Consider the following 26387-nt stretch of genomic DNA (forward strand, 5'->3'; position numbering starts at 1 on the left):
GGATACAACACACCGAACAAGTGTCATGAAGCTCGAGCCAGGCTCGTCAAGTGTTATACCAGAGAGAATAGATACACTAGTACTATCGTGGCTTAGTTCGGGAAATGGTATGCACCCAAGAATATAGTATACACTCAAATACATATCTCTAACATCCCCATATCAAATCATAGTCATGTATACTGTCATAGCTCGTTTTTAACTTTACACGCTTTCTCGTTACACAAAAACACTAATCAGAAGCGCCAAATTGCTCTTTTTATTGACCATATAGACGAAGAACTACCTCTTCAATATTTTCTAGCATGTTTAAATTACCTCACAAGAAATTATTTCACATCATCATCAAATCCACATGGTACACGGAATTCATAAGCGCACAATAATATTCAAAAACCATGCGTCTCGAACTCCTCTATCTAACGACCCTATCCTCTATAGCCGAAGCCCAATGGTCCTACCGTCTACTCTACACTCCCATACCCCGGGACGTAATATTATGGAACACAAAGCCCATTTCACACTATCCCAAACCTTGCGCCGGCCTTTGTCGGCGTTTTATCGGTCGTAAAGCCAGAAACCCTGGCCCCGCATCCGTGGACCACAAAAAAAGAGCCCTGACCGGTATAGCAATCCACCAACCTGCAAATAATGATAACTTTAAAACTCCAGTGATGGCGAAATACGTCGGCTTCTGGTCGAGTTATCATTGTAGAGCGCTGCCGAGGTATGTGATACACTTCAGGCAGGAGTTGAATACTATGCAAGAGATTTCGTTTCAACAATTCGATATGTTCATTCCCGGGTTCAATGCTAGTGACTATAATATATGGGGGTGGGGTGAGATTCCACATGGAGATATAGTCTTCGGTAGTATTCCTCCTGGTGGGGTCGCATTTAGGGAGGGTGGAGCTCGGTCGTGGACTGGGAATTATCTCGTGGTTGATAATATGGTTGCTGTAGGTCCACGGTCGGTGGTACATGGAGAGTTACGAGCAAACCCCGAGTTGAGACCGTCGCACTGGCATATCAATATGGGGGAAGAGAATTATGAGCGGCTCACGAGGCCGAAAGATGGAGTTACACCGCCAATTTTGGGTGAAATTGTGAGTTATAGGTACTACGGTCCAATAGCCCCTGAGAATGTCAGGACATACGAGGGAGTGGATGATATATTGAACATTGAACATTTGAATCGTGACATACAAGGTGAAAAAAGAATCGGAAAAATGGAAGAAGAGCCATCATTACCTCCCGTGTATCACATGGATGAACAGAAAAGAGCGATTCTAAGGGCGTATGTGCAAATCCACGGAGCCGAGTCTGCTTTGTTTGCACTTCAACAGATGATCGACGAATATAGGTTTCAGCACTATATGGGGATGTTGACTCCTGAGTTGCAAGAAGCTGCAAGGAGGGATGGTATCATGCAGCTTCGGGTTGCGGAGAGAGCGGATAGGCTAGCTGAGAACCATATTCAACGCCAGGTGATCCAGCAGTCGGAGGAAAGTAGAGAAGCCTTTTTTATTAAAAGTCGCGCGGATCTGCAGCGTGAAAAAGATACCGGGAGGGACATGATTTTGTTTTTAATAAGTGAGATACAGGAGCTCGATGGGGTCGAGATCGGGCCGGACGAGGAGGCCCAGTCTGGGGACAATCAAATCGAGCGAGATACTGGAAATTTAGGGCAGGGGATTGAACGGCAAGAAACGGGCCGTATTCCATATGCTGGAGTCGAAAATAACAATCAAGAACTACAGAACGAAGGTGAATGCGAACTCGAGGCTGAACTACCTACTGCAGCTCAGCTCTTACCGGAATCCGACTCTCTTCCACTTCTCGACTTCGGACCTGTATCCAACTCCGAAATCCAAAGGTTATCGGAAAAATTGTTTAATCAAAAGAACCGCTTCATCGTCAATCTAGATACCGATACTCAAAACGAGCCTGCTGAAATGGAAGAATTAACCATAGAATACTCCAAACCAAAAGATGAGGCTAAAGAGCACATAATCGAACAAGAATTCGATGAAGTTCAAGCGGACCGGTTTATCGATCCCGAACTCCGAAACGTGATAAACTCCGAAGTCGAAAACCTCGTAAGATCGGAGTATGGGGGGTTACTTCGGTCTGAAGGATTGGAAAATCATCAAGGCGGTTTACTAGACCTCGAGGAATCTTCCTCACTGAAGATAATTGATGACGAAGAATCTCCTAATCAAAGGCCTGAATCTGAAGAGCCCTTCGACAGGATACCATTAAATCAAGCGGCCGAAGGGTATGAGAATCAAGACCTCGGGGAATTGGAAAGGCAGCGTCCCCCTATTGATATGGCAGTTGAAAGTGGAAATAATATCGCTTCCCTCCAGCAAAACCATATTTCCGAACAGAGCTCCAACAGCGAACAACAAATACCGCTAAACCAATTAGATGTAGACTCAGATGACGAACCAAGATTTGCTTCAACATTTGGACGGGATCGGTACAGAAATAGAGCTCCACAACTAGAAGACTCTCCACGAACCAGACAACATATAACCACCTACGGACGAATGAGCTTTGGCGATTGGTTGGCGACTCGACCAATTCAGGTAGCAGCAGGACTTGTAGATCTTGGTATAATCCCTAATTTGGCTCAAGAAAATGATGATTAGGATGGGGACGTCCCAAACGAAATAATTAGAGGGCCTAATAAATAACTAAATATAGACCCTTATATCAAATCGGAGTTATTCTCGTAAGTCTCGGTCTAGGTGTGTTGGCAGCGTGATATTTTAAGTTTGGAAGTGCCCTGAGAGTGGTCTAGCGGGCTCTGTCGAAACTTTGGCATTGGGGACCTCGAGGACCATTACCTCGATCGAGCGTGAGAAGGATCAAGTCTACACACCAGACCACGAAATTGTGCTGGCTTTAAGGAGAGGAATCACATTATAATTACAGTTACTTAGGGCCTTCCGTGTATATGTACATCACTACTAATTAAACAAAGACTCGAAAAGTCGAACTTGAAAGAATAAAAATAGAGACGCATGCAAGAAAGAAAAGCAAAACAGCAGAACTATGTAGATCTAAACCATTTTAAAACCCTGGTATCACGAATTGATATAAATTAAACGTATCATGGAAACGCCATGACTATACAAAATTATCTTCCTCCTCTTGTTTCTTTAATAACCGTCTAAAACTCTCACTCCGGGTAATCAAATCCGTAAAGTTACCCTCATCGACTACCCTCCCTTCTTCCAAAACCACAACTCTATCCGCCATCCTCATCATATCCGTCTTATGCGTCACCATAATTACTGTAGTACCCCATCCTCTCCATCCACCACTAACTCCTTTATTTTTCAAACTCCACACCGAATCTAATACCGTAGATGAACTAGCAGCATCCAACCCAGCTGTAGCTTGGTCCAATATCAAAATCCTCGGATCACGAACTAAGGCTCTCGCAATTGCGATTTTCTGTAGTTGCCCTCCTGATAGACTCTCATCTCCCATATTGAGTAAGGTGTCATATCCGTGTTTTAATCCATTGATCCACTCCCCAAGGCCGGCTGCGTTTGCAGCATTGATTATTTGCTGGATTTGTGGGCCACGTTCGCCGTGCATGCTTCCCGAGAGTTTATAATGCTCGTTCGAACCGTATAGAATATTTTCTCGGACAGAAGCTGGGAATAGGTATGGGTTCTGTGGAACTATCGCTATCTGTCTTCTTAAGTGTCCGATATCGAGGTCTGAAGATTGATATCCAGAGAAGATGACTTCACCCGAGCTGGGGGAATATAACCTCTCCATCAAGGATACCAGAGTACTCTTTCCTGATCCAGAGCTACCAACAATAGCGATAAACTCTCCGGGATTGATCTGTAAATTAATACCCCTTAAAACTGTCGCTCGTCTTCTTGATGGATACGAAAATGAGACATCGCGAATGATCAAGGATCCATCTAGATCTATTTTGCGAGAGCCTTGGTTTTCGTGACTGATGGATTTTAACTCGAGGAGTCGAAGAACTCGGCGTGCATAGTCTTTACTTGCAGAAACTTGGGGGACTATCCGCAAAGTTGCTGCGCTATTGGAAAGACTGAAGAGAAGCATAGAAAATACTGTGAGTGCTTTCTCGAGTGCTAGGCCATTTTGAACGATAAGACGAGCGCCGTACCAGAATAGCAATGCTATGAAGAAATGACAGAGTATTAATAAATGTATCCGCCAGGGTGTAAATAGACGTAAGATAGCTTACCAGTTGCTAGAAACACTCCGGTGTCACTCAACCCCACCGTTAAACCCGTACACACCGCGCGTTTCCTTCCCGCACTTAGGCTTCTCCTCAAGAGTCGATGGTGTTTATGATCAAAGTACCCCTTCAATGATAAAGTCCTCACAGCCACTATATTATCCAACATATCTCTCAGAAAGATAGCCAGCTGTTCAGACTCTCCATTACATCTCTCCTCGCACCGTTCAGTTACCCATGAAAATACTCTCAGAACGAGTAATAATATAGGTATTGCGACAAGTCCGACAGCCGTAAGCTGTACATCTTGCGTAAAGCTCCAGCCGACACCAATTCCTAATATCGTTAACGCACCAACCGCGAATCCCAGCTGCCGCCCGAGCAAATTCCTCATCTCTTCAGCGTTTCCTTCTAAGTCCTGGGCTATCCGGCTAATCTTGTTTTTGTCGACATCGAACCATGATCTTGCCTGGCTCATAACCAATCCGTATGCCCTGATCCTTACGGAATCAATCCAGCGTTGGGCCGACTTTTCGAGTAAGAAAAGTTGTAGAGAAGAAGTGGCGGCGTCGAGTAAGGCTATGCCGGTAATCACTAATGCCCAAAACGCAGCTTTGGTCCCTGTACCAGAAAGATCCGTAAAGAAGATGTAAACCAGGCGAGCCAGCGCGAAAGAGAAGGCCGGAGTTGCGGCAGCAGAGACTATGCAACATAAGAGACCGATGGCGATACCAAGTTTATCTGACCAGTTGGTATGTGGGCCAATTGTAGAGAATATGTGACGGAGTCCTTGTTGGCCTTTTATCATAGTCGACTTGCATTCTGGTTTTGGGGGTATTTCTTCCATGCTTTGACGGGTTCGTCGGGGCCGTTTGCGAGATTGACTTGTCGCGCGCTTGATAGTTTGAGAACGGCTGGGGACCGGCGGCGGCGCTGTAGTAGCTCTATGATTCTGGAAGGTCACCCTGGACGGATTGAAGGATTTATGAGCTCTCGGGGCGAGTGATTGTCTGAATGCGTTAATAGAATTTTCTACAAACGGTAGAATCGTGGTTCTATTTGGACATTGGTTTTCTTTCTCGGGGTCATCCATATAGCAGTCTATCAACGACTCTTCGTAGCAGGATTCTGGCGGAATGGATTCTTCGTATGGAGTTTCCACATTCTTTAGAAGATCTGCAAAGGGCCCTTGATAGAGTGCCTCTAAAGTTCTCCTTTCACCTACTTGTACAACCCTCCCAGCATCCATGACATAGACCCAGTCGTTCGGTCGAATATCAGACAGATTATGTGTGATAATGATCGTCGTCTTGTCTTTACGCCACTCTCGGAGAGTATTCATGACGAGTACCTTAGTAGCTTCATCAAGTCCTGTAGTGGGTTCGTCCAAGATCATGATAGGGGTGTCACGGAGCCGAGCGCGGGCAAGAGAGATCCGTTGCCTTTGACCGCCAGAGAGATTTGTACCTCCTGATCTGAGTTTCGTACGAAGACCATTGGGTAGACCCGTGATTACTTCAGTAAGGAAGACATCGTCACAGACGCGCCAAATATCCTTATGAGTTAGGTTGTCTGTATTTGCCTTTCCGAAGCGAATATTGCGAGAGATAGATTCATTGAATAAAGCCGGTCGTTGGGGAACATAAGTTACGTTGTCATGGATCCATTTGCGGTCGAGCTTCTCCAAAGGATTCTCGTCAATGAGGATGCTGCCGGAGTTATGTTTCCAGACGGTAAGAAGGAGGTTTGCAAGAGTGCTCTTGCCGCAACCGGATTTTCCTACGATGAATACAGTCTCGCCTGCGTTCACAAACATCGATAGTCCATTAAGACTAGCGACGTCTCTACGAGACGGGTAGTGAAATCTAACCTATTCCAAAATAAGCCTCACGAAACCAATAGATAAAAAGAGTACTATAAACTTACATCTTGAAATGCAATAAATCCGTTGCACTTCCTAGGTGAAACCCCAGCTCTTCTCCTCGCTAAGTCGAATTCAACATCTACCATCGTCAATCTTCGTAAATTTGACGCCGCATACTTCCCTTTCTCCAACACAATAACTAACGGGAATATAGTTTCAATCTGTTGTCCCGCAATAAGGCACGCCCAGAAAGCAGTCATATACCCAGAATACTCTTGAAACGTTGTTGTTATTGTTACCAGTGTCGTAGCATACCAAAATCCTTGCACGAAAACCATAAGGGTGAGAAACCGCAATATGGCATTCTGAAAGGCAGCGTACTTGGCGATTCTATTGTACGCTAACCCTGCAGCTTTAACAGCGGTCCCATAAAGGCTTATTTCCATTTCCTGACCATTGAAGTATTTAACGGTGTCGATACCCTTTACCGCGCGAGAGATGCTCTGAGCGGCAGAACCGAGTGCTAGTGATTGTTGACCAATACCATTTTCCATCCCGTTCGAAAAGAAGGCGACGGCGAGAGCCGCCACCGGCATACCAGCTAAGCATATCAAGGTTAAATGCCACGAAAAATAGAATGCTATGATAAGACATGCAACAGCGGATACGGCCGCTTGGAGTAATAACCCCAAAGGCTGCGAAGCCGCGAGTTGAAACTCGGTAATTTGACTACCTCAATATCTCAAATTAGTTTATCTTTCCTAAAGACAAATGAGTATAAAAGATGACTTACGTATGGCACCGATTCGCAACTCTTAAAATTTCATGTTCCGTATTATCAAACCATTCCAGTTCCTTTGCCATTAATGCTTGATATATTTCCGCCCTCGCACTCTCTGCTTGTAACTCTCCAAACCACATCCACGAGCAATAAAATGTACCATAAGCCAGCCATCCCCCTCCAGCTAGAAATACATAATATTTAATCCACTCCGAAACTCTTGGTAATAAATCCGGTGCAGTCACCTCCCCTCGCCCATAAAGCGCAAACTCAGCGAAGACATGGCCGAGTAAAATAGACGAAATAGGGAGCACTGCTGCAGACACTAAAGCCGAAGCAATACCGAAAACGAGACATACCGCATGCCCTCTGCGCGTGAATCCAAAATAGGACGCCCAGGTAGCATATCTCCGCATCTCTCGCTCCTCCTCCGAGTCCTCAAGGTATGTGTCGTGGGGTGGGCACGGTGTAGATGCAAACGGAAAGTTGTGTAAGTTATCCTCGGTTTTTGAATAAAGTAGTGGATTTGACTCGGTATTATTCTCTTCGTATCCGCACTTTTCTGTAAAATGGGGGTCGACGCCTTCAATGAGTGTATCTCCGTCCAGATATGAGAATGAAGAGCCAACGGAGGCAGCAGGAGAAGAGCACCATGGCGCCGCCTCGCCTCCCGACTCGCTGTGGATGCCACCTAGATCCGTGCCACCTAAAGGACTACATGGCAGAAGTAGGTCCAGTGTTGGTTTTAATGGGCGAGGGGAGGGAAGCGGCGCAGAAACGTCGCTTGGGGTGTCATTTGAAGTATCAGAATCCGAAATGTTGGGTTGGCAACTGTCATCTGAATCTGAATCTGAAGCTACAGCCGTTGGATCCGAATTACCGCCCAGGTTGATATTTCGGTCTAATTTCCCATCAAAGCCCCATTCCTCTCTTTCGAGCCATACTAGCCCCCTGTTACAACCATCGTGGGTGCCAACAGGGGGCTCTTGGGAGTTACACCCTTGCGAATATGGCGGTAGTTCGTCCAATGTGTTCAGTTAGCCTCTTAAGCTTGCGTTCGTCGGGATATATTATATAACTCGGGTGGACACCAATGCTGTTTAGCGCAGGTGAATTCGTTGGTAGGTTTATATTTAACAGTAATATATAAGTACTTAGGTATCTAGGTACTAAGCACCTGCTGATATTTGAGACTACGCCAGGAGCGGTTGGCTCTGTTAGTGCAATATATATATATACTAGTATTTAATGTAATGTTGGATCGTAGTTATTCGAAACGACGGATGGATGAGTTCGAATCGAATGCGAATGCGAATGCGAATGAATGGATGGGATCCGAGATCCCAAGGTGAAAGTTGCGAGATATACTGAGAAGGGGTGTTAAGAAGAAGTTTAAGATTGAAAGGGGATGAAGACAGTATTCCATGGTTAGGGAGAAGCCCCGGCCGGTATATGGCATATGCATCGGCCTTCAATTTTGGGCTTGGAAGGTACCAGCTTTCCATTGTTAATTGTTGGAAGTTGGAAAGGCTGTTCCTAAATCATTTGTGTTGTTGTGTTGTGTGTGGCAGAATATGTGTTGTACGCAACCAGTCAACATGCGCAGAGCGGTTCTGAAACGCTCTTCACAGTTTTTTACCATGTCGCAGACGGTCTCAGAGCAGCTGCCAGCTTGTCATGTACAAGCAAGAGCCTAGCTAGGCTATCTAACCTGCTTCCCGTGCCTGCTAGTTTTGTCTGCAGGGTAGCTAGTGGGATCGCAGCTAACATTAACAAAACTGCCGCTATATAGATCCAGAAAGGTCATGTCACGTGACTATCAGGAAAGTGTTGTGGCATGTGTTGTGGGTGCAGCAACCTACTATACGGAATCAGATCCATCACCAATACGCAATTTATAGAGCTTCCCTACCATAGTTACCACCCTCAACCACCTTCTCAAAGCTTCTAAGCGAGTTAGTTAATAGTATATCGATCTCGGACATGGTCCTTTCTCAGTCGTCATATGCGCCTAGCCTGAGGTTGTTATATTGCGCAAGCTGCCAATATATATTAATATTTGTTATTCGCTCAACTAAACCCCAGTCCCAAATCAGACATAGACGAAACCGATAGATTTTATGGCTTCATGCTCTCGAAATTTACACTATATTCATGGGTTACAAGCAACCGTAATGTGGCTCAGCTATGTCCAAAGAAACACACAAGTTGCATTGTCTCGTCCCGTGGCCGAGGTAGCCTACGGACTCGTCTATGAATATCGACCGGGGCTTGTCCTCGGAACAGAATACCACACATCCCAACACAGAAGCTCGCCTCCCAGATATCCAATGGTTGTAACACGAAAGCCTGGTACGAAACTACCTAGGTAGGTTGTAAGTTATAAACCTGTAAATTATAATCCAAAAGAAAACGGCACGATGTCTGAGTTAGAAAGATCTGGACTACCCATCTGAGAGCGGCGCATGCACATACAGCCATAATGCAATGGTTGTCCGTATTATTGTATATACAGCCGACTTCCGACTTCCGACTTCCAACTCCCCCCTCATAGTCGGCGCAGTCGTACAGCATTTAATTAAGAAATACTCGTTTATGCAGATTTTGTCAGCAGATAATATATTTTGAGTAGGCACAGATTCATGTCAAACCTATTATGGTTTCAAGCTATAGCTAGCTGGCTTCAGAATTTAGTCAACCGAAATATTAGAAATTGTATATGTTCGTGAATTGGTTGGGTATCCGATGTTGACATGCACGTTTGGATTGTATGCCAGGAACCCGGTGGGTGGCCCAGACTAGATACATATGCGGTATTTGTACTCGCCTGCTTATAGACCTTAGATATATATATGCATGGGTGTGTCAGCTTCTACCATGGTTTTCAAATTGAATTTATACCCAAGTAGATATACGAACAGCACACATGCCCCCATTTCTTCCATTTCCTCCATTTTGAACCCTCCTACTCGTTCTTCTTCCTTTTTTTAAAATTTTTGGTCTTAAGACCCTCTGTCGTAGGAGGCAGTTCCAGGGTTGTGAAGATATAACCCAAAATCCTAAAATCCAATGCCCCACGTTTACAATACCCGGTCTTGATTTCAATTATATATATAATGGCCCCCTTCAACATAAGATCTCCAGGCCTCTCCAAACAACCCTGGATTTTCATCATTATCTTTGCATCTGCAATTTTGGGCAGGCCTCACGATCATCCGCAGCCCCCAGCCCCAGGGAATACTTCCCACCTTGAAAATCCAAAACTTCCTGTATACAACACCACTATAATTCCTCCCATTTGTCCTTCCGGGGGCATTGAAGTATGCAGTGACGTTGGCATTGCAAACAAAAATCGTCTCGGCCTGCCAACAGTTTCCGCCAATCTTACAATCGATGCGGCCCAAACTACGACAAGCGCTAGTCACGAAGCTACGAAAACTCCCATAGATTTATTAGAAACACCTATAAATATTGAGGATATCGATCTAAAAAAAGACACCAGCACCACCACCACGGTCGATAAAAACAACCCCAAAAAGCTAGAACCAACGTCTCAAAAGCGGCTTGAAGTCCCTGCTGAATTTTTCTATAAAGCCGGAACAATGGAGATTTATTGCCCTAGGGGCCTTGAAAGCCTCAAGCATGCCAGACAATTTACTACCGAACCACGTATGGTAGACCTTGAAATATGGCGGATATTCGACAAACCTCGCTGGGACAGAATAGTAGACCTTCTAAGAAGGGCTACGCGCGCTGACGAACTATTAACACCAAAAATTCACAAAGAAGTGATGCCATCCATCCTAATGGGTACAGAGAAGTGCAAGAGGGCCTGTAAGTGCGACAAAGAAGGTCGTATCGTGCCTCATACATTCCTAGCTCCGGAAAACGCCAACCGCTTATACAGAGGCACTCCGAGGTGGAAATCGAGTTGTGAGAACGCTTTTCAAGCGGCGATATGTTTTTTTGTATTGGGTGAGACTTTATCCCATTCCTCGGGCTGTGATCATCTGGATCGGTCATGCAAGGTTCCTCTGCATGCCGATTCTCTATGTACCATTAACAGAATCCTAACTCCTCGATTCCATAATTAGGTTGCGCTTGTTCAGTAGAACTGGACAGCCACAAAGTTCCAGGCTCCGAATATGCCCACCAGGATATATATGCGTTCGCACGGGCTATCGAACGTATACCCCCACAATTTCGGTTTCGACCGGTGGACGATGGATATGAGGTTTGGGACGGGTGGACAGTAGATGAATCTCGTAGACAAGTGCCCGGGCAAAGAATCAGACCTAGTTGGAACCACATGCCCCTACGATCCGGTCTACCGCCCCGATACCAGAACTCCGGGGTTCTGACACCCCGCCAAGTCGCTCAATTGAATCAAGAGCTAGTACCTCCTATGTACGGGTCGGATGGAGAAGAGTTATATACCCCAGAGATCACACCTGACCCATGGGCGACTGATTACCGACGAAATGTACTCTTGACTCTAGCAGCCGTGCCAGAGTACCCTCGACCGCCGCCATACCGCGGTTGGTTCCACGATATGAGTCCTCCTTACAGCCTGGATCCTCCTCCCGGACATCAGAAGTAAATTGTCGGTGTAGATATTCTGCAGTCTAGGACCAGTCGATCAAATTAAGTCCCATATTCCGGGAAGGTTCCCGTTTAATATATCTTTTATGCTGGTCTCGAGCTCTTATTTGAATTCGGCTCCGATATCCACGATCCTTTTGTATGCCTAGTTTATTAATATTATTCCAGCTTCAACTATTCTGCCCTCGCTATTACTGTGCCCGTATCTTAGTGCTTTTAGTATGTCACTAGCGCGCGCGCACTATACGACCTTTTTGCTGAACACCCCTGAACATGACATTAATCCCTTCAAAACGAGACTAATCAATTCTAGCTACTCTGCAACATACACTATATTCTACAGCTATAGCTACTTCACCCAGGTACTTGCCAGTATACCCACCTAGATTTATAGCCTAAAAGGTGGAATCATGCCAAAAGGGAATAACTACCAACCGCTGTAACACACACAAATGAATACAGACCTTGAGCGAAAAATAAAGCAAATGAATAAGTAAAATAATGGTATCTAACGCTATAGAATCCGCAAACATGGCACGGGAAAGAGCTTGGTCGAAGCGTCGTTCTCAAAACATTGCCAGTATCACCTACCACCTACATGTCTCCCAATGAAACCTAACATGTACGTAAATTAATACACATACATACATACATACATACAAACACCTCTAAGCCTTCTTTGCCTATGGATGTGCTTGGTTATAGATCCAATCGTTCAATCCCAACTTATTCCTAACACCGCCCGAAAACTGTATTAGCATGAAAGATATACAACAGTCATGAAGTTTGCACAGACACCAACATACCTTGCGATTTCTATGGCATAAAACTGAAAAATGTACTATTAGTTAACGAAAAACAAGGGGGAACGGAAGAAATTCAAAACGGAAATACGAGCGAAGGGCGGTAGTTGTTGGTGGGAAGTCGTTCTTACCTGCATTCGAACGGCTGTGACGTCGAAGAATCATTAGCTCGATGTCACCAACATCAATGCATTTAGAAGACAAAAACGTACAGAATATCGTAGTATTTTGATCATACTCTGCCCCTGGCTCCGTCCTCAACATAGTTCCGAAATTGAAATCCTTAACCTAACCCTCCCCACCAACACCATTAGCATCGCCACAGATCTAGATTCATTCTAAAAGGTCTCTGGCGTACCTTATTTTCATAGACGTTAACGAAATTTCTCCACTTCTCCTTCCCTTCTTTGCTCTTCATCTCGTCTTCATCCAACTTTTTCGAAACATCGAGGTCTGGAAATGTCTCTTTCAAGTGTTCGTAGATTTCGTCGTCGATTTTGGTGAGTTTGAGATCAGTGCCACGGCATCGAGTTAGGAGCTCCCAGTGAGTTTGCATGTACATGACGGCTGTATGCGAGTTATATCGTTAAAAGTTATTCGAGGTATTCTCTGGTGATGCTTTTACGGTGCCATGGTATGGTAGGTACCTTTGACGGCGAACTGCTTCTCGATCTAGTCACAACCATTAGTTACAACTATCACCCTTTTACAAGACGGAGAAACTTACATCCTCGGAGTTTTCTGCCGTTTCGGCGTTAAATACGGAAGACATGGCTGATGATATTTTATGTGGCTGTCGTGGTTGTGGTATTACGGAGAGGAGTAGTCGGTGAAGGTTGAGGAGGGATGAGGGATGGCGGGGCTAAGTTTTGGTGGGATGTTTTGCGACAACCAAGCTCTTTTTTTTTTCCTGTTTGGCCCCACCGCGCGCCGCATTCGATGTGATTCTTTATCACCATGATGTTTCCAAAATGTTTCATGTTTAATTCCTAAAAATACATAGAGATGATTATATTCAATAGAAATATCCAGTATCTTTCCTCTCAATAGGAACCTTAATACAAATCACCAAAACCGTCGCCAAATCGTGAATGCCGCACCGTAATTATACATTATCGCCGCACAAAGCCTCATTCGCTTCACCTAATAAAAAAACCCTTCACGAAGAAAAAAACCCAAACTCCAACCTCACCTCCCCACCGCCATCCCTCGAAGATCCACCAACCTCAATTGGCAGCTTTTACCACCCTCGCTGTCATCTCTTATATCTCCCAGATGAGGGCCAGATCTCACATAATACGGCGACAATGCCGTTCATTCGCTTCATTGTCGACCGTTGCCCGTCCCACACCTCTAAGAACACTGGTTCCGAGAGCGACAACGTCCCGAACATCGGCTTTAGCTCCTATATTGCTTGCTCCGAGGTGCACATATGGCGTTAGATACCAAAGCGCTGCTGCAGCTTCTCTGTAAGAGCTACAATACCTTCAATTGATCCGTTTTCTTACTTTACTTTATTTTTTTTATTTTTTTTACTAATACGGACGAACGGGTATATACAGACTAGCAGACGCAGCAGAAGGCGCCGATAACCTCACCGCAGATGGCATCCTCAGCCGTCTCGACCCCAGCGAGCTCTCTCGTCTCTCTCACCTACGAAACATCGGTATAGCCGCTCACATCGACTCCGGCAAAACCACCTGTACGGAGCGAGTCCTATACTACACCGGTCGAATCCACTCTATCCATGAAGTCAGAGGTAAAGACTCCGTGGGTGCCAAAATGGACTCTATGGACTTAGAAAGAGAAAAGGGTATCACCATCAAATCCGCTGCTACGTTCTGTAGTTGGTCGAAGAAGGATGATAAGGGGGTTGATCAAAAGTACCATATCAATTTGATCGATACACCTGGACATATTGATTTTACTGTTGAGGTAGAGAGAGCTTTGAGAGTTTTGGACGGGGCGGTTATGATTCTTTGCGCTGTTGGTGGAGTACAATCTCAGACCATTACCGTTGATCGTCAAATGCGCCGTTACGATGTTCCAAGAATCTCGTTTATCAACAAACTCGACAGAATGGGCGCAAATCCTTTCAAGGTCATCGAACAAATGAACCAAAAACTCAAAATCCCGGCGGCAGCGGTACAAATCCCCATCGGTACCGAAGATCAACTTAAGGGTATCATCGACTTGGTCAGAATGAAAGCTATCTATTTCGAAGGTCACAGAGGAAACGTTATCAAAGAAACCGATGATATTCCAGAACACTGCAAGGAACTAGCTAAGGAAAAGAAATCGGCTTTGATAGCTGCTTTGGCAGATGTTGATGATGAAATCGCAGAAATATGGCTGGAGGAACAAATCCCCACGAATGAACAAATTCATGCAGCCATTCGTCGGTCTACGTTGGCATTGAAGTTCACACCGGTATTCATGGGTTCGGCATTAGCAGATAAGGGTGTCCAACCCATGCTCGACGGTGTCATCAACTACCTCCCACAACCTGCTGAAGTCAAGAACACAGCTTTGGACCGAAAACGCAAGGAAATGCCAGTAGCATTGATCCCACACACACAAGCACCGTTCATCGGACTTGCCTTCAAACTCGAAGAAAGTAACTTTGGACAGTTGACTTATATCAGAGTGTACCAAGGAACACTCAAGAAGGGTGGATTTGTGTTTAACATCAGAACCGGGAAGAAAGTCAAGGTTCCTAGGTTGGTTAGAATGCATTCCGACGAGATGGAGGATGTGGATAACATCGGAGCTGGTGAAATTTGTGCGGTGTTCGGTGTGGAGTGTGCTTCCGGTGATACCTTCTCGGATGGACAACAGTCTTATACTCTTGTTAGTATCCATCTTCCCTTCCTTCCCTTCGTTCTATCTATCTATCTATCATATATACCCTCGAAACACCCAGCTAACCCAGACATTCCCTTTTATATATAGCAATCGATGCACGTCCCCGAACCCGTCATCTCCCTCGCCATAAACCCCAAATCCAACAACCAAACCGCCAACTTCTCCAAAGCCATCTCCCGCTTCCAACGCGAAGACCCAACTTTCCGAGTAACCCAAGACCCAGAAACCCAAGAAACAATCATCTCGGGTATGGGAGAATTACATCTTGAAATTTACGTCGAAAGAATGCGAAGAGAATACAAAGTCGACTGCGTGACCGGTCAACCAAAGGTCGCCTATCGCGAAACAGTCACCCAGAAAGTTACATTCGATCACACACTTAAGAAACAATCCGGCGGAGCTGGAGATTTCGCCAGAGTAGCAGGATCCGTCGAACCAACCGGTGAACTCGGAGAAAACATCTTTGAAAATGCAATTTTCGGTGGAGCTATCGATGAGAAATACGTCTTTGCCTGCGAAAAGGGATTCAGAGCCAGCTGCGACAAGGGACCATTATTAGGTCATAAGGTCCTTGGTGTTAAAATGACAGTTAACGACGGTGCAACCCATATCGTCGACTCCTCAGAAATGGCATTCAAAATCGCAACCCAACAGGCCATGCGAAAGGCGTTCAAAGACGCCCAAGCTATCGTTTTGGAACCGATCATGCGTGTATCCATCTCAGCACCCGCGGAGTTCCAGGGTGCTATCGTGGGGTTGATGAATAAACGTAATGCGATGATTGAGGATACGGAAATCGGAGTTGATGATTTTACAATGTATGCGGAAGCAGGGTTGCACAGTATGTTTGGATTTTCGAGCGTGCTGAGAGCTGCTACGCAAGGTAAAGGAGAGTTTACGATGGAATTTTTGAAGTATAGTCCTGCTATGCCGCAGCATCAGAGGGAGTTGATCGCAGCACATGAGAAGGAGTTGGCTGCGAAGGAGAAGTCGTAGGTGAGGGGAGTATTATATACTTTTTACTTACTTTTCCTCCCTTTTTTTTATATATATATTTTTTTTGGTTAGGAGAATATTTGGCATCATATGATATCTCTGGATGGAAAAAAGAACAAGACTGATATGAATTAGATTTATTGCTATAGTATATAGACCCCCCTCTCTCTTTTTTTATAAATACTTATGTATGTATTTAAGTATGTATATACCTCCCATGACATCCACCTGTATCATATCCACCAAAGAAGAAGAAGAAGAAGAAGAAGAAGAAGAAGAAGAAGAAAAAGAAGAAGTTGAAATCGTTGGGTTTTGTCGGATGGAGCAGCAGTTTCTATATACCCACTTTTCCTTCTTTTTTTCGTTCTCACACTGTATATACCACAATTTGTTTTAAGAAAGGGTTTCCCACATGGCTGAATGGCACACACGCACGGTTGGAAGGAAGGATAAGACGTCAGAGGTATGTACCATGGCGAAACGGGGAATCAGGGACATTGATCATAGCACACGCAGGAAAACGTGGCATTTTCTTTTGTTTTTTTGTATATACACTTACTTATATAGATGTAAACTAGAATCGACAGGCCAAATCTTCACTTCACACTTTTACACTTTTACTTTTTTATAATTACTAGCTACGATAACTTTCTTTTTGAAATGAAGAAAAGATCTTAGCTTGTGTCGTAATTGAACACACGTATGTATGCATATATGTATATAAAAAGAAGTATATATGAGAAGCAAAAAGCTGAAGATCAAGAATTCGAAGATAAAAATATGATTTTTGAAGGAAAAACGATGAGGGTATATAAAGGAGAGTTCATAACAGTTGGATTTTAATTTTTAAGTATTTCTCGTCATTCAATAAGTGAAAGAGACAAAATCAATATAGAAAAGAAAAGAAAAGAAAGAAAGAAAAACGCCAGTCTTTAACGCCAAAAAGAAAAAAAAATGTATAACAAAAACCTCCAAACCCCAATTCATAAATACCCCCCTTCCTTGAAAAGAGAGAAAGAGAGAGAGCTAATCCAAGTGATTGTAAAGAAAAAGTAAAACGAAACCTCATCTAGTCTTGTCTGTTTGTATGGTATGGTATGGTATATTAAGAATTACCATTATCCTCTTCCCCCCTCAAAGAAAAAAAAAAATAATATCTTTCTTCTTTATTTTTCTTCTCTTTCTTCTTCTTCTTTATTTAATTTAAACCTGAGTATGTCTCATAGGCTCATAAGGACCTTCGCTCTTCCCATAAGCCTGTCCGTACTGCTGATGCGGCGGTGGAGGAGCCGGTCCACCACCTCCCAAGTAAGGCGAAGCAACTCTTTCGTATCCCTTAACGGGACTTCCACTCCTACTAGCCTTCTCGCCCTTGATAATTCTATCCCTTCTCCCACTGCAGCAGCAAGTAGTCAAAGTCCAGAACAACATGGCACCGAAAGAAACAGCAACACCGATAAACATCAAAGTATAAACCTGTCTGTTTATAGAACCCCTAACGCCGAAGGTATTAAAAGTAGCATCGAAAGTCTTTGACAATGAAACGTATAAAGCGATGTTGATGACCGAACCGGCGAGTAAAGTCCAGAAAGCGAATACTGCGGCAAAAGTGGTGACGCAGGAACCCCAACGGGATAGGAAACCGAAGAAACCCAAGATGAATTCTAGACCCGTGGCACCGATTCCGACGATGAAACAAATGTATTGGGCACGGGTTAGAGCTCTGACGGCTTTGAAGTAGTCGTTGACTTGGTTTGGGAAAGTTAGGTTTTTGCCGTTATTCGCTTCGGCGTTGATGATATCGATGATGTTGAAGTAGAAGGAACTAGATGGGGAAGAACAGTTTTTGACGTTCCATTCGTTGGTGGCATTGTCGAATGTTCCAGAGCAGTAGCTGAAGAGACCGGCTTGGTAGAAATCAGCGACACCGACGAGGTTGGCGGTGTTTTGGATGGATAGGTCGACGCCGATTTTGTCTAGGACGAAGTTATCGAGATTTGTGCCGGGGATGTCGGCGAGTTCTTGAGGGGCATTGATGTAACGGGTGTCGAGACGGAGGAAGTAGAGGGAATTGAGCCAATTGTTGTTGACGTTTGTTTGGCCGATGAAGGTGGAGATTACGATCAAGACGGCTGTGGCGGCGGTTGCCAGTAACGGCACGGAAACGCAGACTGCACGTGCAGCTCTACCCATTGTTTCTTTTATTTTATTTTATTTTATGATGCGAAGATTGCAATGATTATGGTGATAATGGGAAGAGGAGGTTGGGAGAGGTGGTGGTGGTAGTGGTGTTTCACAGGACGTAGGTATACACACGATCTGTCTACAACCTCAGAAGTACTAGTTTAGATACTTCGATACCTTTTCTTCACAAGTTCGATATAAAAGTAGAATAGATAAAATAGAATGAGAAAGAGAGAAAAGTAAATTCATTCATGCAGGACGGATAGTGTGTGGACCACCCAGCTTATATAAACCATTCATACCATATCATATCATACCATATGATAGTATCTACATTCATTCAGCTCGCACAGCCGGCGTGTCAGTTAGAGATCTTTAACCCTGTTCAATGCTGGTCAACAGACAGGCCATACACACATACTTCATACTTCACGCTGGTACTCGAATACCTGTCAGCCTCACCGAAAGAGAGAAAGAAAGAAAGAAAAAGAAAGAAAAAGAAAAAGTAAAAGAGTAGACGGAACATTCCCTGCGGTCAAAACTGCGCAGTCTCAGGAAGTACCCGTTACATCAGACGTATTGCAATTGAAAAGGGCCAAGGAAGACCGACAGAAAGGTTCTGTCTGCTAATAATAGTTTTTGCACACTTTGCTTTGCCCCCGGGAAAGCTTCGAAAAGGGAACGTACTCGATCGGGGCTGAGCCACCACCACCCACCACACTTTGAACATCAGTCAATACTACCATCATCAAGATCAGGCATGGGCGTGGCCATGGTTAGTAGTAGATCCACCCTTGTAGGTATTATTATGTCTCGAAGGAAAGGGAAGAAAGGATCATACAGACGGTTTCCCTTGGCATGCTTACTATTTGTCACTTTTTTCCCGTCTCTACAGACATAACTCTAATTCTGCTATGGAAGTAGACGAGGAAGAAGATAAGATGCCCAGATTGCGGCTGATTAGATTAATTCTCGGCTCTCAATCGTGCATCTATCTACCTTACATACTTACATACTTGCATACATATATCTACCGTTTGTGTAGTCAAAAGGGAAGTGAAAGAGAGAGAGAGAGAGAAGTGGGTAATCACCATGACGAGCTTCACAAAAAACCCACCCATGCAAAAGTATCCAAAGTTACACTAGTGCAGCTGTACTTTTACCCCGTCTCGCACGGATTATACACATACAAGTATAGTATTATATAGTATATAGTATACAGAGTATGTAGTATGTAAGCTTAGTTTAGTTTTGGTCGAGCTCAAGCTGCCGTGCTCGCTCACCACTTAGCTTAGGCAGATACCCCACGACCACCATCAACTATCCATGCATCACGTACGAACACACACATACCGTACATTCGAAAGAGACGGAAAAAAAAAAAAAAAAAAAGTAAAGACAAAGACTGACTGCAAGTTTATTCCATTTCGAGTATAATTCTTTCCTTCCTTCTGCATCCAGGGGATGACTGGGGAGGGTCAGTGTGTATGTACATGTAGGTGAGGATGATATGAGATGAAATGATACACTCTCTCTTTTCTCCTCCACAATTGCACAAGGCTGTTTTCTACTTTCTTTCCTTCCTTCCTTCCTTCCTCCATGCATGAAAAGATAAAATAAAAATAAAAATAAAAATAAAATAAAAAACGGGAGAGGACGTATGTATGTCTCTTAGATCCCGACGGAATACTCCCCTTCCACTTGGTTCACCATCCGATTCATAGAAACTCGCTTGTCCTTTCTCGAATTTACCACCTAAAACACACCCAAATAAAATTCCGTTTTCATATGGCTCTGTCTGTACTTGTACCGTCATCACGTAACATTGCATTCCACACACAAAAAACCATCTCAAACACTCAAATCCCCCATATATTAAAATCAATTCTATGAAACAATATATGTCCCTTTTCCTTAGGATTTTAATCTTCTGTTCGCTATCGTCCCCAAATTTATCGTCATCGAAGGAAGAATGTGGGTTGAAAGAGAGAGAAGGGTAACTTACGTACTCCCCCCGCGGCGCAGATGTCGCCAACGCTAAACAGTTTCGCCCCCTTCAAATTCTATTAATTGCAAATCCAATGCGACACCACTCCTCCTAACTAACTAACTAATCATATCTCTCTAAGTAGTTAAGGCTCCGAATCGCGCAAAGCCAGTTAACTTGATTGATTACCCATATGTAATATAAATGATTCTGACTATGAGACAAATCCACGGGCTTAGCTAGAAATAATTGCCTTGCCGCGGATATCTACATACCTAGGTATATATACCAAGATCTTCTCGGGATTGCGTATTCACACTAGTCTACCTAAAAGTTAACATGCACTGCGGCCGGCGCAAGACATCGTTATGAATATAAGATTTAGCCTAATATATATAAAATATATAGCGATAGTACATTCCATCAAGCTTCTAGCCAGCTAGCTTCACACGTTATCGATCTAGCTGTGCCATGCAGATCATCCATTATATATATGTAAAGGATCAATCGAGTGTAACAATGTAAAGGAATATGGAAATATAGAAAAAGCCACTTTAATATACTAAACGAATAAATGTATATCGCTTTTGTTCTTAGGAGAATAAGAATAAGAATAAGAAGAAGAAGAAGAAAAAGGTAAAATACGAAAAATAAACAAGTCAGAACCAAAAAAAACACCCTCCCCATTCGCCTGATCATAGTTAATCCCAAAAACTAGCAAAAACAATTCAGAAAGGAAAAAAAGAAAGAAACATCGCGAAGGAGAGCAAAGCATGATCGTGAAAAACCCCCCGTGCTCAAAAAGAAAAGAAAAGAAAAGAAACACCGCCGAAAGTAACAATGGTAGGTGCGGTCCGTGTGATCACTTCCCACTCAACTGCCTCCCCAAACTCCCCATCGCCTCTCGCCACCCCATCCCCTCCCCGCCGACAACCCTCTCCAAATACTCATCCAACTTCCATCCACTCATCCCCTCTCCATAAACAGCTTCAGCTCTAATCCCAACTTCCCTCATAATATCTTCTCCACTGACGGAAAACCTCACTCTGACCTTCGCTTTCCTCTCCATCACCAACATATCAGCCATAAACACCATCCACCCATTCTCAAAACTAATAGTACTAGGATACGGTCCCGCAATCTTTCCCATCTCTTCCAATAAACCAGAAGCTCTGTCCCATCGTTCGGAGATGTGCTTCAACATATCCTTAAACTTTTTGAACCCTGCTTCTCGGGCTGATGTTTGAATAGCCCCGATGAAAAACTTTTGCTGCGGAGTCGGAGCAGTCGTATTCAGCAACGTCAGCTCCACGGGAGACTCCTTGTTATCCGGCCGTTGGGCATTAAACCTAACCGCCAAAGCTTTCTTGTAAACCATCTCGAGGAAACAAGGACTTTCGGCTTTCTTCACCATCCACCCAGTCTTCTCCTCAAGCTGACGAACGCGATCTAACACAGCCATCACCTATTAGTAAAGTCACCGTTGACGTAGATACCATTTTGAAATAGGAAACTTACCGATACTACCAACAACCTCCTCCTCCGTGTATCCTTTGTTTGCTTCTGCAACCCTTTCTGCACTTTCAATAGCACTCAGACATGTTTCCCTTCTCTCCTCCCGCCCTCTAACCTCCCCTTCAAGTTCCTCACTAACACCATTCAATCTCTCCAACTCCTTCTTTTTCTCCTCCAACCTCTTTTTCGCATTCTTCAAGGCTTCTCTCTTCTCCTCAAGCTCTTTAGGATCACATCCTTCAATTTCTTCCTTCCGAATCTTCAGAACCTCAAGCTTCTCTTCTAACTCGTTCTTCTTCTCTTCTAACCCAGGCCCCAACTTGTCCACAACCTCCCTCCACTTCTTCAAACCCCCTTCGTCAACCTTCAATGATTCCAAATTCTCAAGAGCCTTAGATTTGATAGTCTCCTGCAACCCCTGACGCCAGGTATACCAATCACCCCTAGCCTCCAACCTCGAACTACTCTTGATATTCTTGAACTGTAAATCCATCACCGCTCGCACATCGGGCGGTGCCAAGAGATACTCTCTGAACAACCGTGGGTTCTCTTCGAGTACCATCTTCTCGATCTGCTTGAACATTTCTTTCCCCTCCTTATTAGAGCGTTTCAACTCTCGTTGTAACTATTGCAATCATAAAATCAGTAACCCCTCTTAGACCCATTATCATATACAAAAACTAGAAGTAAACTCACATGTTCATAAAGCTCTAAGAAAGGTCGAATAGTCAACTGACCGTTAATTTGATCACCAATTGAAACTTCCTCATCGTTCATTTCAACCCCTAGCCCCAGGATTGCGCCGGTTTGCCGTCGATGCTTCGTAGATGTAATCCCGTCCAAAAAAGAAATTCCAATCATAGAAAGAAATTCTTTCATAGGCATATTCGGAACATCGGCTTCGTCTTCTTCCTGGTTATCAAGGTCCATCGCGGAGTCACTGTCGACCTGAGGTGGTGGCGCAGACTTAGCGGGAGTAATGACAGCCCTCGATGGTCCAAATACATCTTCGTCCTTCTTCTTCTCTTTCGGGGCCTCCTGGACCTCAAACCTAACGGAAGGTTTCTCAGCAGCAGGCGTCGTAGCAGGAACCGGAGTAGGTTGCTCTTCCAAGCTCCTCCTCTTCTTCCTAGCCGGGCTCCCCGAAGGGCCGGGCTCCAAACTAGAAGCTTCCGCAGCTGCAGCCATCAAATCACCCTTAACGGCGTCAAACGACCGCTTATGCCTTCCCACCGATCCAGCGGAAATCAAGTCTAAACCTTTCTTAGGCGTCATTCTCTCCAACATCTCTTTGATCCCCTTAGCGCCTTTGACGCCCTCGGGGCTTTCAAACATAGCAGCGGCAGCACCTTCCTTCTTCTCGTCCTTCAAATCTTTAAGAAGCTGAGAAAGTGGTCGTACTCCTGGTGAGAACGGCTGTACTTCTGAAGTAGCAATTGGCTTCCTTGCACTCAGTATCTTTCGAACGGATGGCGACCCCATCCCTGGTTTGGAGATACCGACACCGGTAGGCCCCCGAGTACTAGGGGACTGAGCGTTCATGTTCATATTGGTGAGGTGGACGCCAGGCGAAATGATACCTGCGATACGTCGTTTGGCGGAGAGGCCATGGTCGAGAACGGCGACCTTGCCAGTACCAGCAAGAGCAGTAGCTTTGGGGGTCGGTGTCCCTTGCTGTGGAGTCCTAAGACTACGTCTCGGAGTTGCGGTCTTCGGAGTCATCTTTGGGGTGGTCGTAGCCTTTGGTGTAGGCTTAGTTGTGGATTTCTTCGTTGAATTGGTGATCTTTGGAGTTTTGGACGCGGCCTTCGGGGTCGAAACCTCGGCTTCAACTTCGACCGGGGCAACAGGCTCGGGCGCCACAACCGGCTCGGCTTCAACAGGGTTTTCGTCCTGTGGAGTCGTAGTCTTTGACCTTAGAGACCTCCCTAAAGACTTCGGAGTAGCCTCTTTGCTCTTCTGGGGCGTTGCAGAACCCTTTGGCCGTCCCCGCTTCGGCGTTTCTGCGGCCGGTGGAGTGCTGGTGACGCTAGCAGACCTTGCTCTTGCCTCTGCTACAAGCGCTGACAAAGAGGGATTAACATGCATTGTAACGGCTGTGAGATCTGCAGTCGGGCTTTGTGGTTCCTCGACTTCAGGGATGGTCGCAGTAGCCTCAAATCTTGCCTGTTCGATAATCCCGCCAATTGCAACAGTCATATCCATGTCCATACTTCTAGTAGTGTTTTCATCTTCTGGCTCTGACTGGCGCCGACTAGCAAGGACCCCCCCGATTACATTTGTCAACTCCATACTCATATCCTCGTCTCCGTCATCGCTAGCCTGACCAGGAGAAACTACAGACTTGATACCTCCGATAGCCCTTGTTAACTCCATAGTCTGTTCATCGTCGTCTTCGTCGGGGCTAAAACGTGGGAGCTTGGGGTATGCAATGGATTGTGTAATCGATTGCGTCCTAGCCGAGAGTAATCCAGGCCCGATAGCCCTTGTGATCTCCATCGTCATCTCCCCGTCATCAGTACCCTCACTAACAGTCGATAATCTTCGATTCGACAGAATTCCCGGGCCAATCGCTTGTGTGAATTCCATGGTCATATCGTCGTCCATCAAATCATGAGCACCTCTCGCTGGGGATGGGCTCGTGATAACTCCTCTTCCAACAACTCTTGTAATTTCCATCGTGGCTTCATCTTCATCTTCGTCCTGGCGCATAAGTTCTGCAGCGCGAGGAGCAGATGAGAACCCTCTTTCGGGATGACTAAGTCTCGGGTGATCATGACGTCGCCCCGAAAATGGCATTTCAGGGTTCGAATCTTGTGGTCGGGGTGGTGCAGAAGTAAAGTTGGTTTCTGGGTGACTGAGACGTGGGTGGTTGTGCTCGCGGGCGATCCAAGGTGTGAAAGTCGCAGTAACTTCATTTCCATCGACAATATCCATACCGTCGCTATCGTCATCATCATCATCGTCTGACGCATCCGTTCTAGCGGTAACCGAAGGCGAAACAACGGATATTAAACCAGTATCGTCCTCATCAGAGCTATCCTCGGGCGCCAAGACGCTCTCTGCATCGTCTGTCATCGCTGGGGACGAAAAAACAGAGCTTGGTGTCGGCGATCCCGTAAACTCTTCCGTTTGGTCAAATCTGGCCATTGGAGTCATCGGTTTTCTGTTTTCTTTCTTATGTTCTAATCTCGCGGATTCTGGCTCTGGAACCTCATGTTCCACCTGCTTCTCCGGGGTAGAAGGATGTTCCGCATCGCTAGATTCGGCTTCAGAAGATGCAGCGGTATCGTTATTTGCAGGTGTGGGTGTAGCGGCTGCTGCTGCCCTTGAGCTTGTAGCAGGCGTCTTGGTATTGTTGGTTTCATTCGATGGAGGCGTGTTTGAAATTCTCATCTCCTCCAAAACGTGCATAGTAACTTCCGGGTTAAAGCTAACACGACGGCCACCAAGCGACTTCCGACGATTTTCCCTGTGGCTCATAGCAGCAGATCGTTGTGCCTCACGCTGCTGTCGTGCCTGCTGTTGCTCTTTCTCTGTCTTCAATGGAACCATTATTGGTGGCGCAAGCACCTTAAGCTTGCTTTTACTATTGAACGACGGAATCTGTTGCAGTGGCGAAATAGGAATTGGTGGTTGGAGGATCGATTTTATAACCTATATTTCCATAATTTAGCTATATCCCGCCCTCAAGTCTTTATTTTAAAGATTTGATTCCGTACTTTCTCTTGTTTCTGGTCATCGACCGCGCTTTGGAGCTCGCCGGGTCCAAGCGACTTTGAACGCGACTTCTTCGATGCGCCAACTTTGCTTCCACCATTCTCCTTATTATCTTCGGTGGCAGGTTTCGACAACGACGAAGACGGTACAAAGGCAATTGACTTTCGGGAGCCCCGTTTACGGACTATTGGTTCAGGCATGATTTATTAATTAATAAGCCGTGAATGGTTCTGAATCTCTTTTCGTAGGAGGATATAGTATTAATGTTGTAAATTTCGGTATTAGGTGTAACTTGAATGTTTGGAGTGGTATCTTCAAGCTAACATTGCAGGGGGCAAGATGGTGTTTATATCGGCCCCGAAAGAAAACAAAAACGATTAGTCACCGTCGGGCGGGGTATCGTTGAAATCTTCCGATACCTTCTCGTAGTGGCAAAATGTACAGAAGATAAAAAGGTATGTGTGATGAAGCACACGACTGATGACGGAGTGGTGGGATGATCTTGAGGTGAAGGTGTGAGAGGTTGCTCCTGTCAACACATTTGGCCGGTTGCATCCCCAGAAGACGCGCTTTTTGTTGTTGTTTTGTTTACAAGATGTTCTTGTCACGCTAGTCCAGAATAGGATAGATAAGCGATTATCAACACATGTAGCTAAAAGCAACACAATTTGGTATTCATGTTTGACGTTGTTCAGATTACTATATTAGGAAGTAGCCCTAAGCCCTAAAACACCCTTTTCTCTCCAAGGGAAAATTATACCGCCAAAGCCAAACACCTCGAAAATACCCATCGACACACTAGAATCCGACGACACCACCCGCAAACTCCG

The 26387-nt window shown here is 45.0% G+C and overlaps 7 protein-coding genes across 7 annotated transcripts; 3 read left to right on the plus strand and 4 right to left on the minus strand.

The window, feature by feature from the left end:
• Positions 1 to 398: 398 nt before the first annotated feature.
• AOL_s00004g225 (uncharacterized protein) lies at positions 399 to 2654 on the plus strand (the record flags this gene model as incomplete). Its single annotated transcript, XM_011118875.1, has 1 exon — positions 399 to 2654. One exon carries the CDS (start codon positions 399 to 401, stop codon positions 2652 to 2654), a length of 2256 nt encoding a protein of 751 aa, XP_011117177.1.
• Positions 2655 to 3135: 481 nt separating this feature from the next.
• Positions 3136 to 6968, minus strand: AOL_s00004g226 (uncharacterized protein; the record flags this gene model as incomplete). The annotated part of the gene is made up of 4 exons (XM_011118876.1): positions 3136 to 4178; positions 4247 to 6110; positions 6167 to 6833; positions 6898 to 6968. 4 exons carry the CDS (start codon positions 6966 to 6968, stop codon positions 3136 to 3138), a joined length of 3645 nt encoding a protein of 1214 aa, XP_011117178.1.
• Positions 6969 to 10001: 3033 nt separating this feature from the next.
• AOL_s00004g227 (uncharacterized protein) lies at positions 10002 to 11485 on the plus strand (the record flags this gene model as incomplete). The annotated part of the gene is made up of 2 exons (XM_011118877.1): positions 10002 to 10719; positions 10980 to 11485. The coding sequence occupies 2 exons, from the start codon at positions 10002 to 10004 to the stop codon at positions 11483 to 11485; spliced, it is 1224 nt and encodes a 407-aa protein (XP_011117179.1).
• Positions 11486 to 12170: 685 nt separating this feature from the next.
• AOL_s00004g228 (uncharacterized protein) lies at positions 12171 to 13062 on the minus strand (the record flags this gene model as incomplete). The annotated part of the gene is made up of 7 exons (XM_011118878.1): positions 12171 to 12219; positions 12294 to 12316; positions 12422 to 12435; positions 12503 to 12578; positions 12649 to 12857; positions 12938 to 12962; positions 13018 to 13062. 7 exons carry the CDS (start codon positions 13060 to 13062, stop codon positions 12171 to 12173), a joined length of 441 nt encoding a protein of 146 aa, XP_011117180.1.
• Positions 13063 to 13565: 503 nt separating this feature from the next.
• Positions 13566 to 16151, plus strand: AOL_s00004g229 (uncharacterized protein; the record flags this gene model as incomplete). The annotated part of the gene is made up of 3 exons (XM_011118879.1): positions 13566 to 13759; positions 13853 to 15140; positions 15243 to 16151. The coding sequence occupies 3 exons, from the start codon at positions 13566 to 13568 to the stop codon at positions 16149 to 16151; spliced, it is 2391 nt and encodes a 796-aa protein (XP_011117181.1).
• Positions 16152 to 17354: 1203 nt separating this feature from the next.
• AOL_s00004g230 (uncharacterized protein) lies at positions 17355 to 18344 on the minus strand (the record flags this gene model as incomplete). The annotated part of the gene is made up of 1 exon (XM_011118880.1): positions 17355 to 18344. One exon carries the CDS (start codon positions 18342 to 18344, stop codon positions 17355 to 17357), a length of 990 nt encoding a protein of 329 aa, XP_011117182.1.
• Positions 18345 to 21184: 2840 nt separating this feature from the next.
• On the minus strand, positions 21185 to 25757 carry AOL_s00004g231 (uncharacterized protein; the record flags this gene model as incomplete). The annotated part of the gene is made up of 4 exons (XM_011118881.1): positions 21185 to 21771; positions 21841 to 22462; positions 22534 to 25494; positions 25560 to 25757. The coding sequence occupies 4 exons, from the start codon at positions 25755 to 25757 to the stop codon at positions 21185 to 21187; spliced, it is 4368 nt and encodes a 1455-aa protein (XP_011117183.1).
• Between the last annotated feature and the right edge of the window lie 630 nt (positions 25758 to 26387).

This window comes from Orbilia oligospora, assembly GCF_000225545.1.
Source record: "Orbilia oligospora ATCC 24927 unplaced genomic scaffold scaffold00004, whole genome shotgun sequence".
Taxonomy (NCBI): Eukaryota; Fungi; Ascomycota; class Orbiliomycetes; order Orbiliales; family Orbiliaceae; genus Orbilia; species Orbilia oligospora.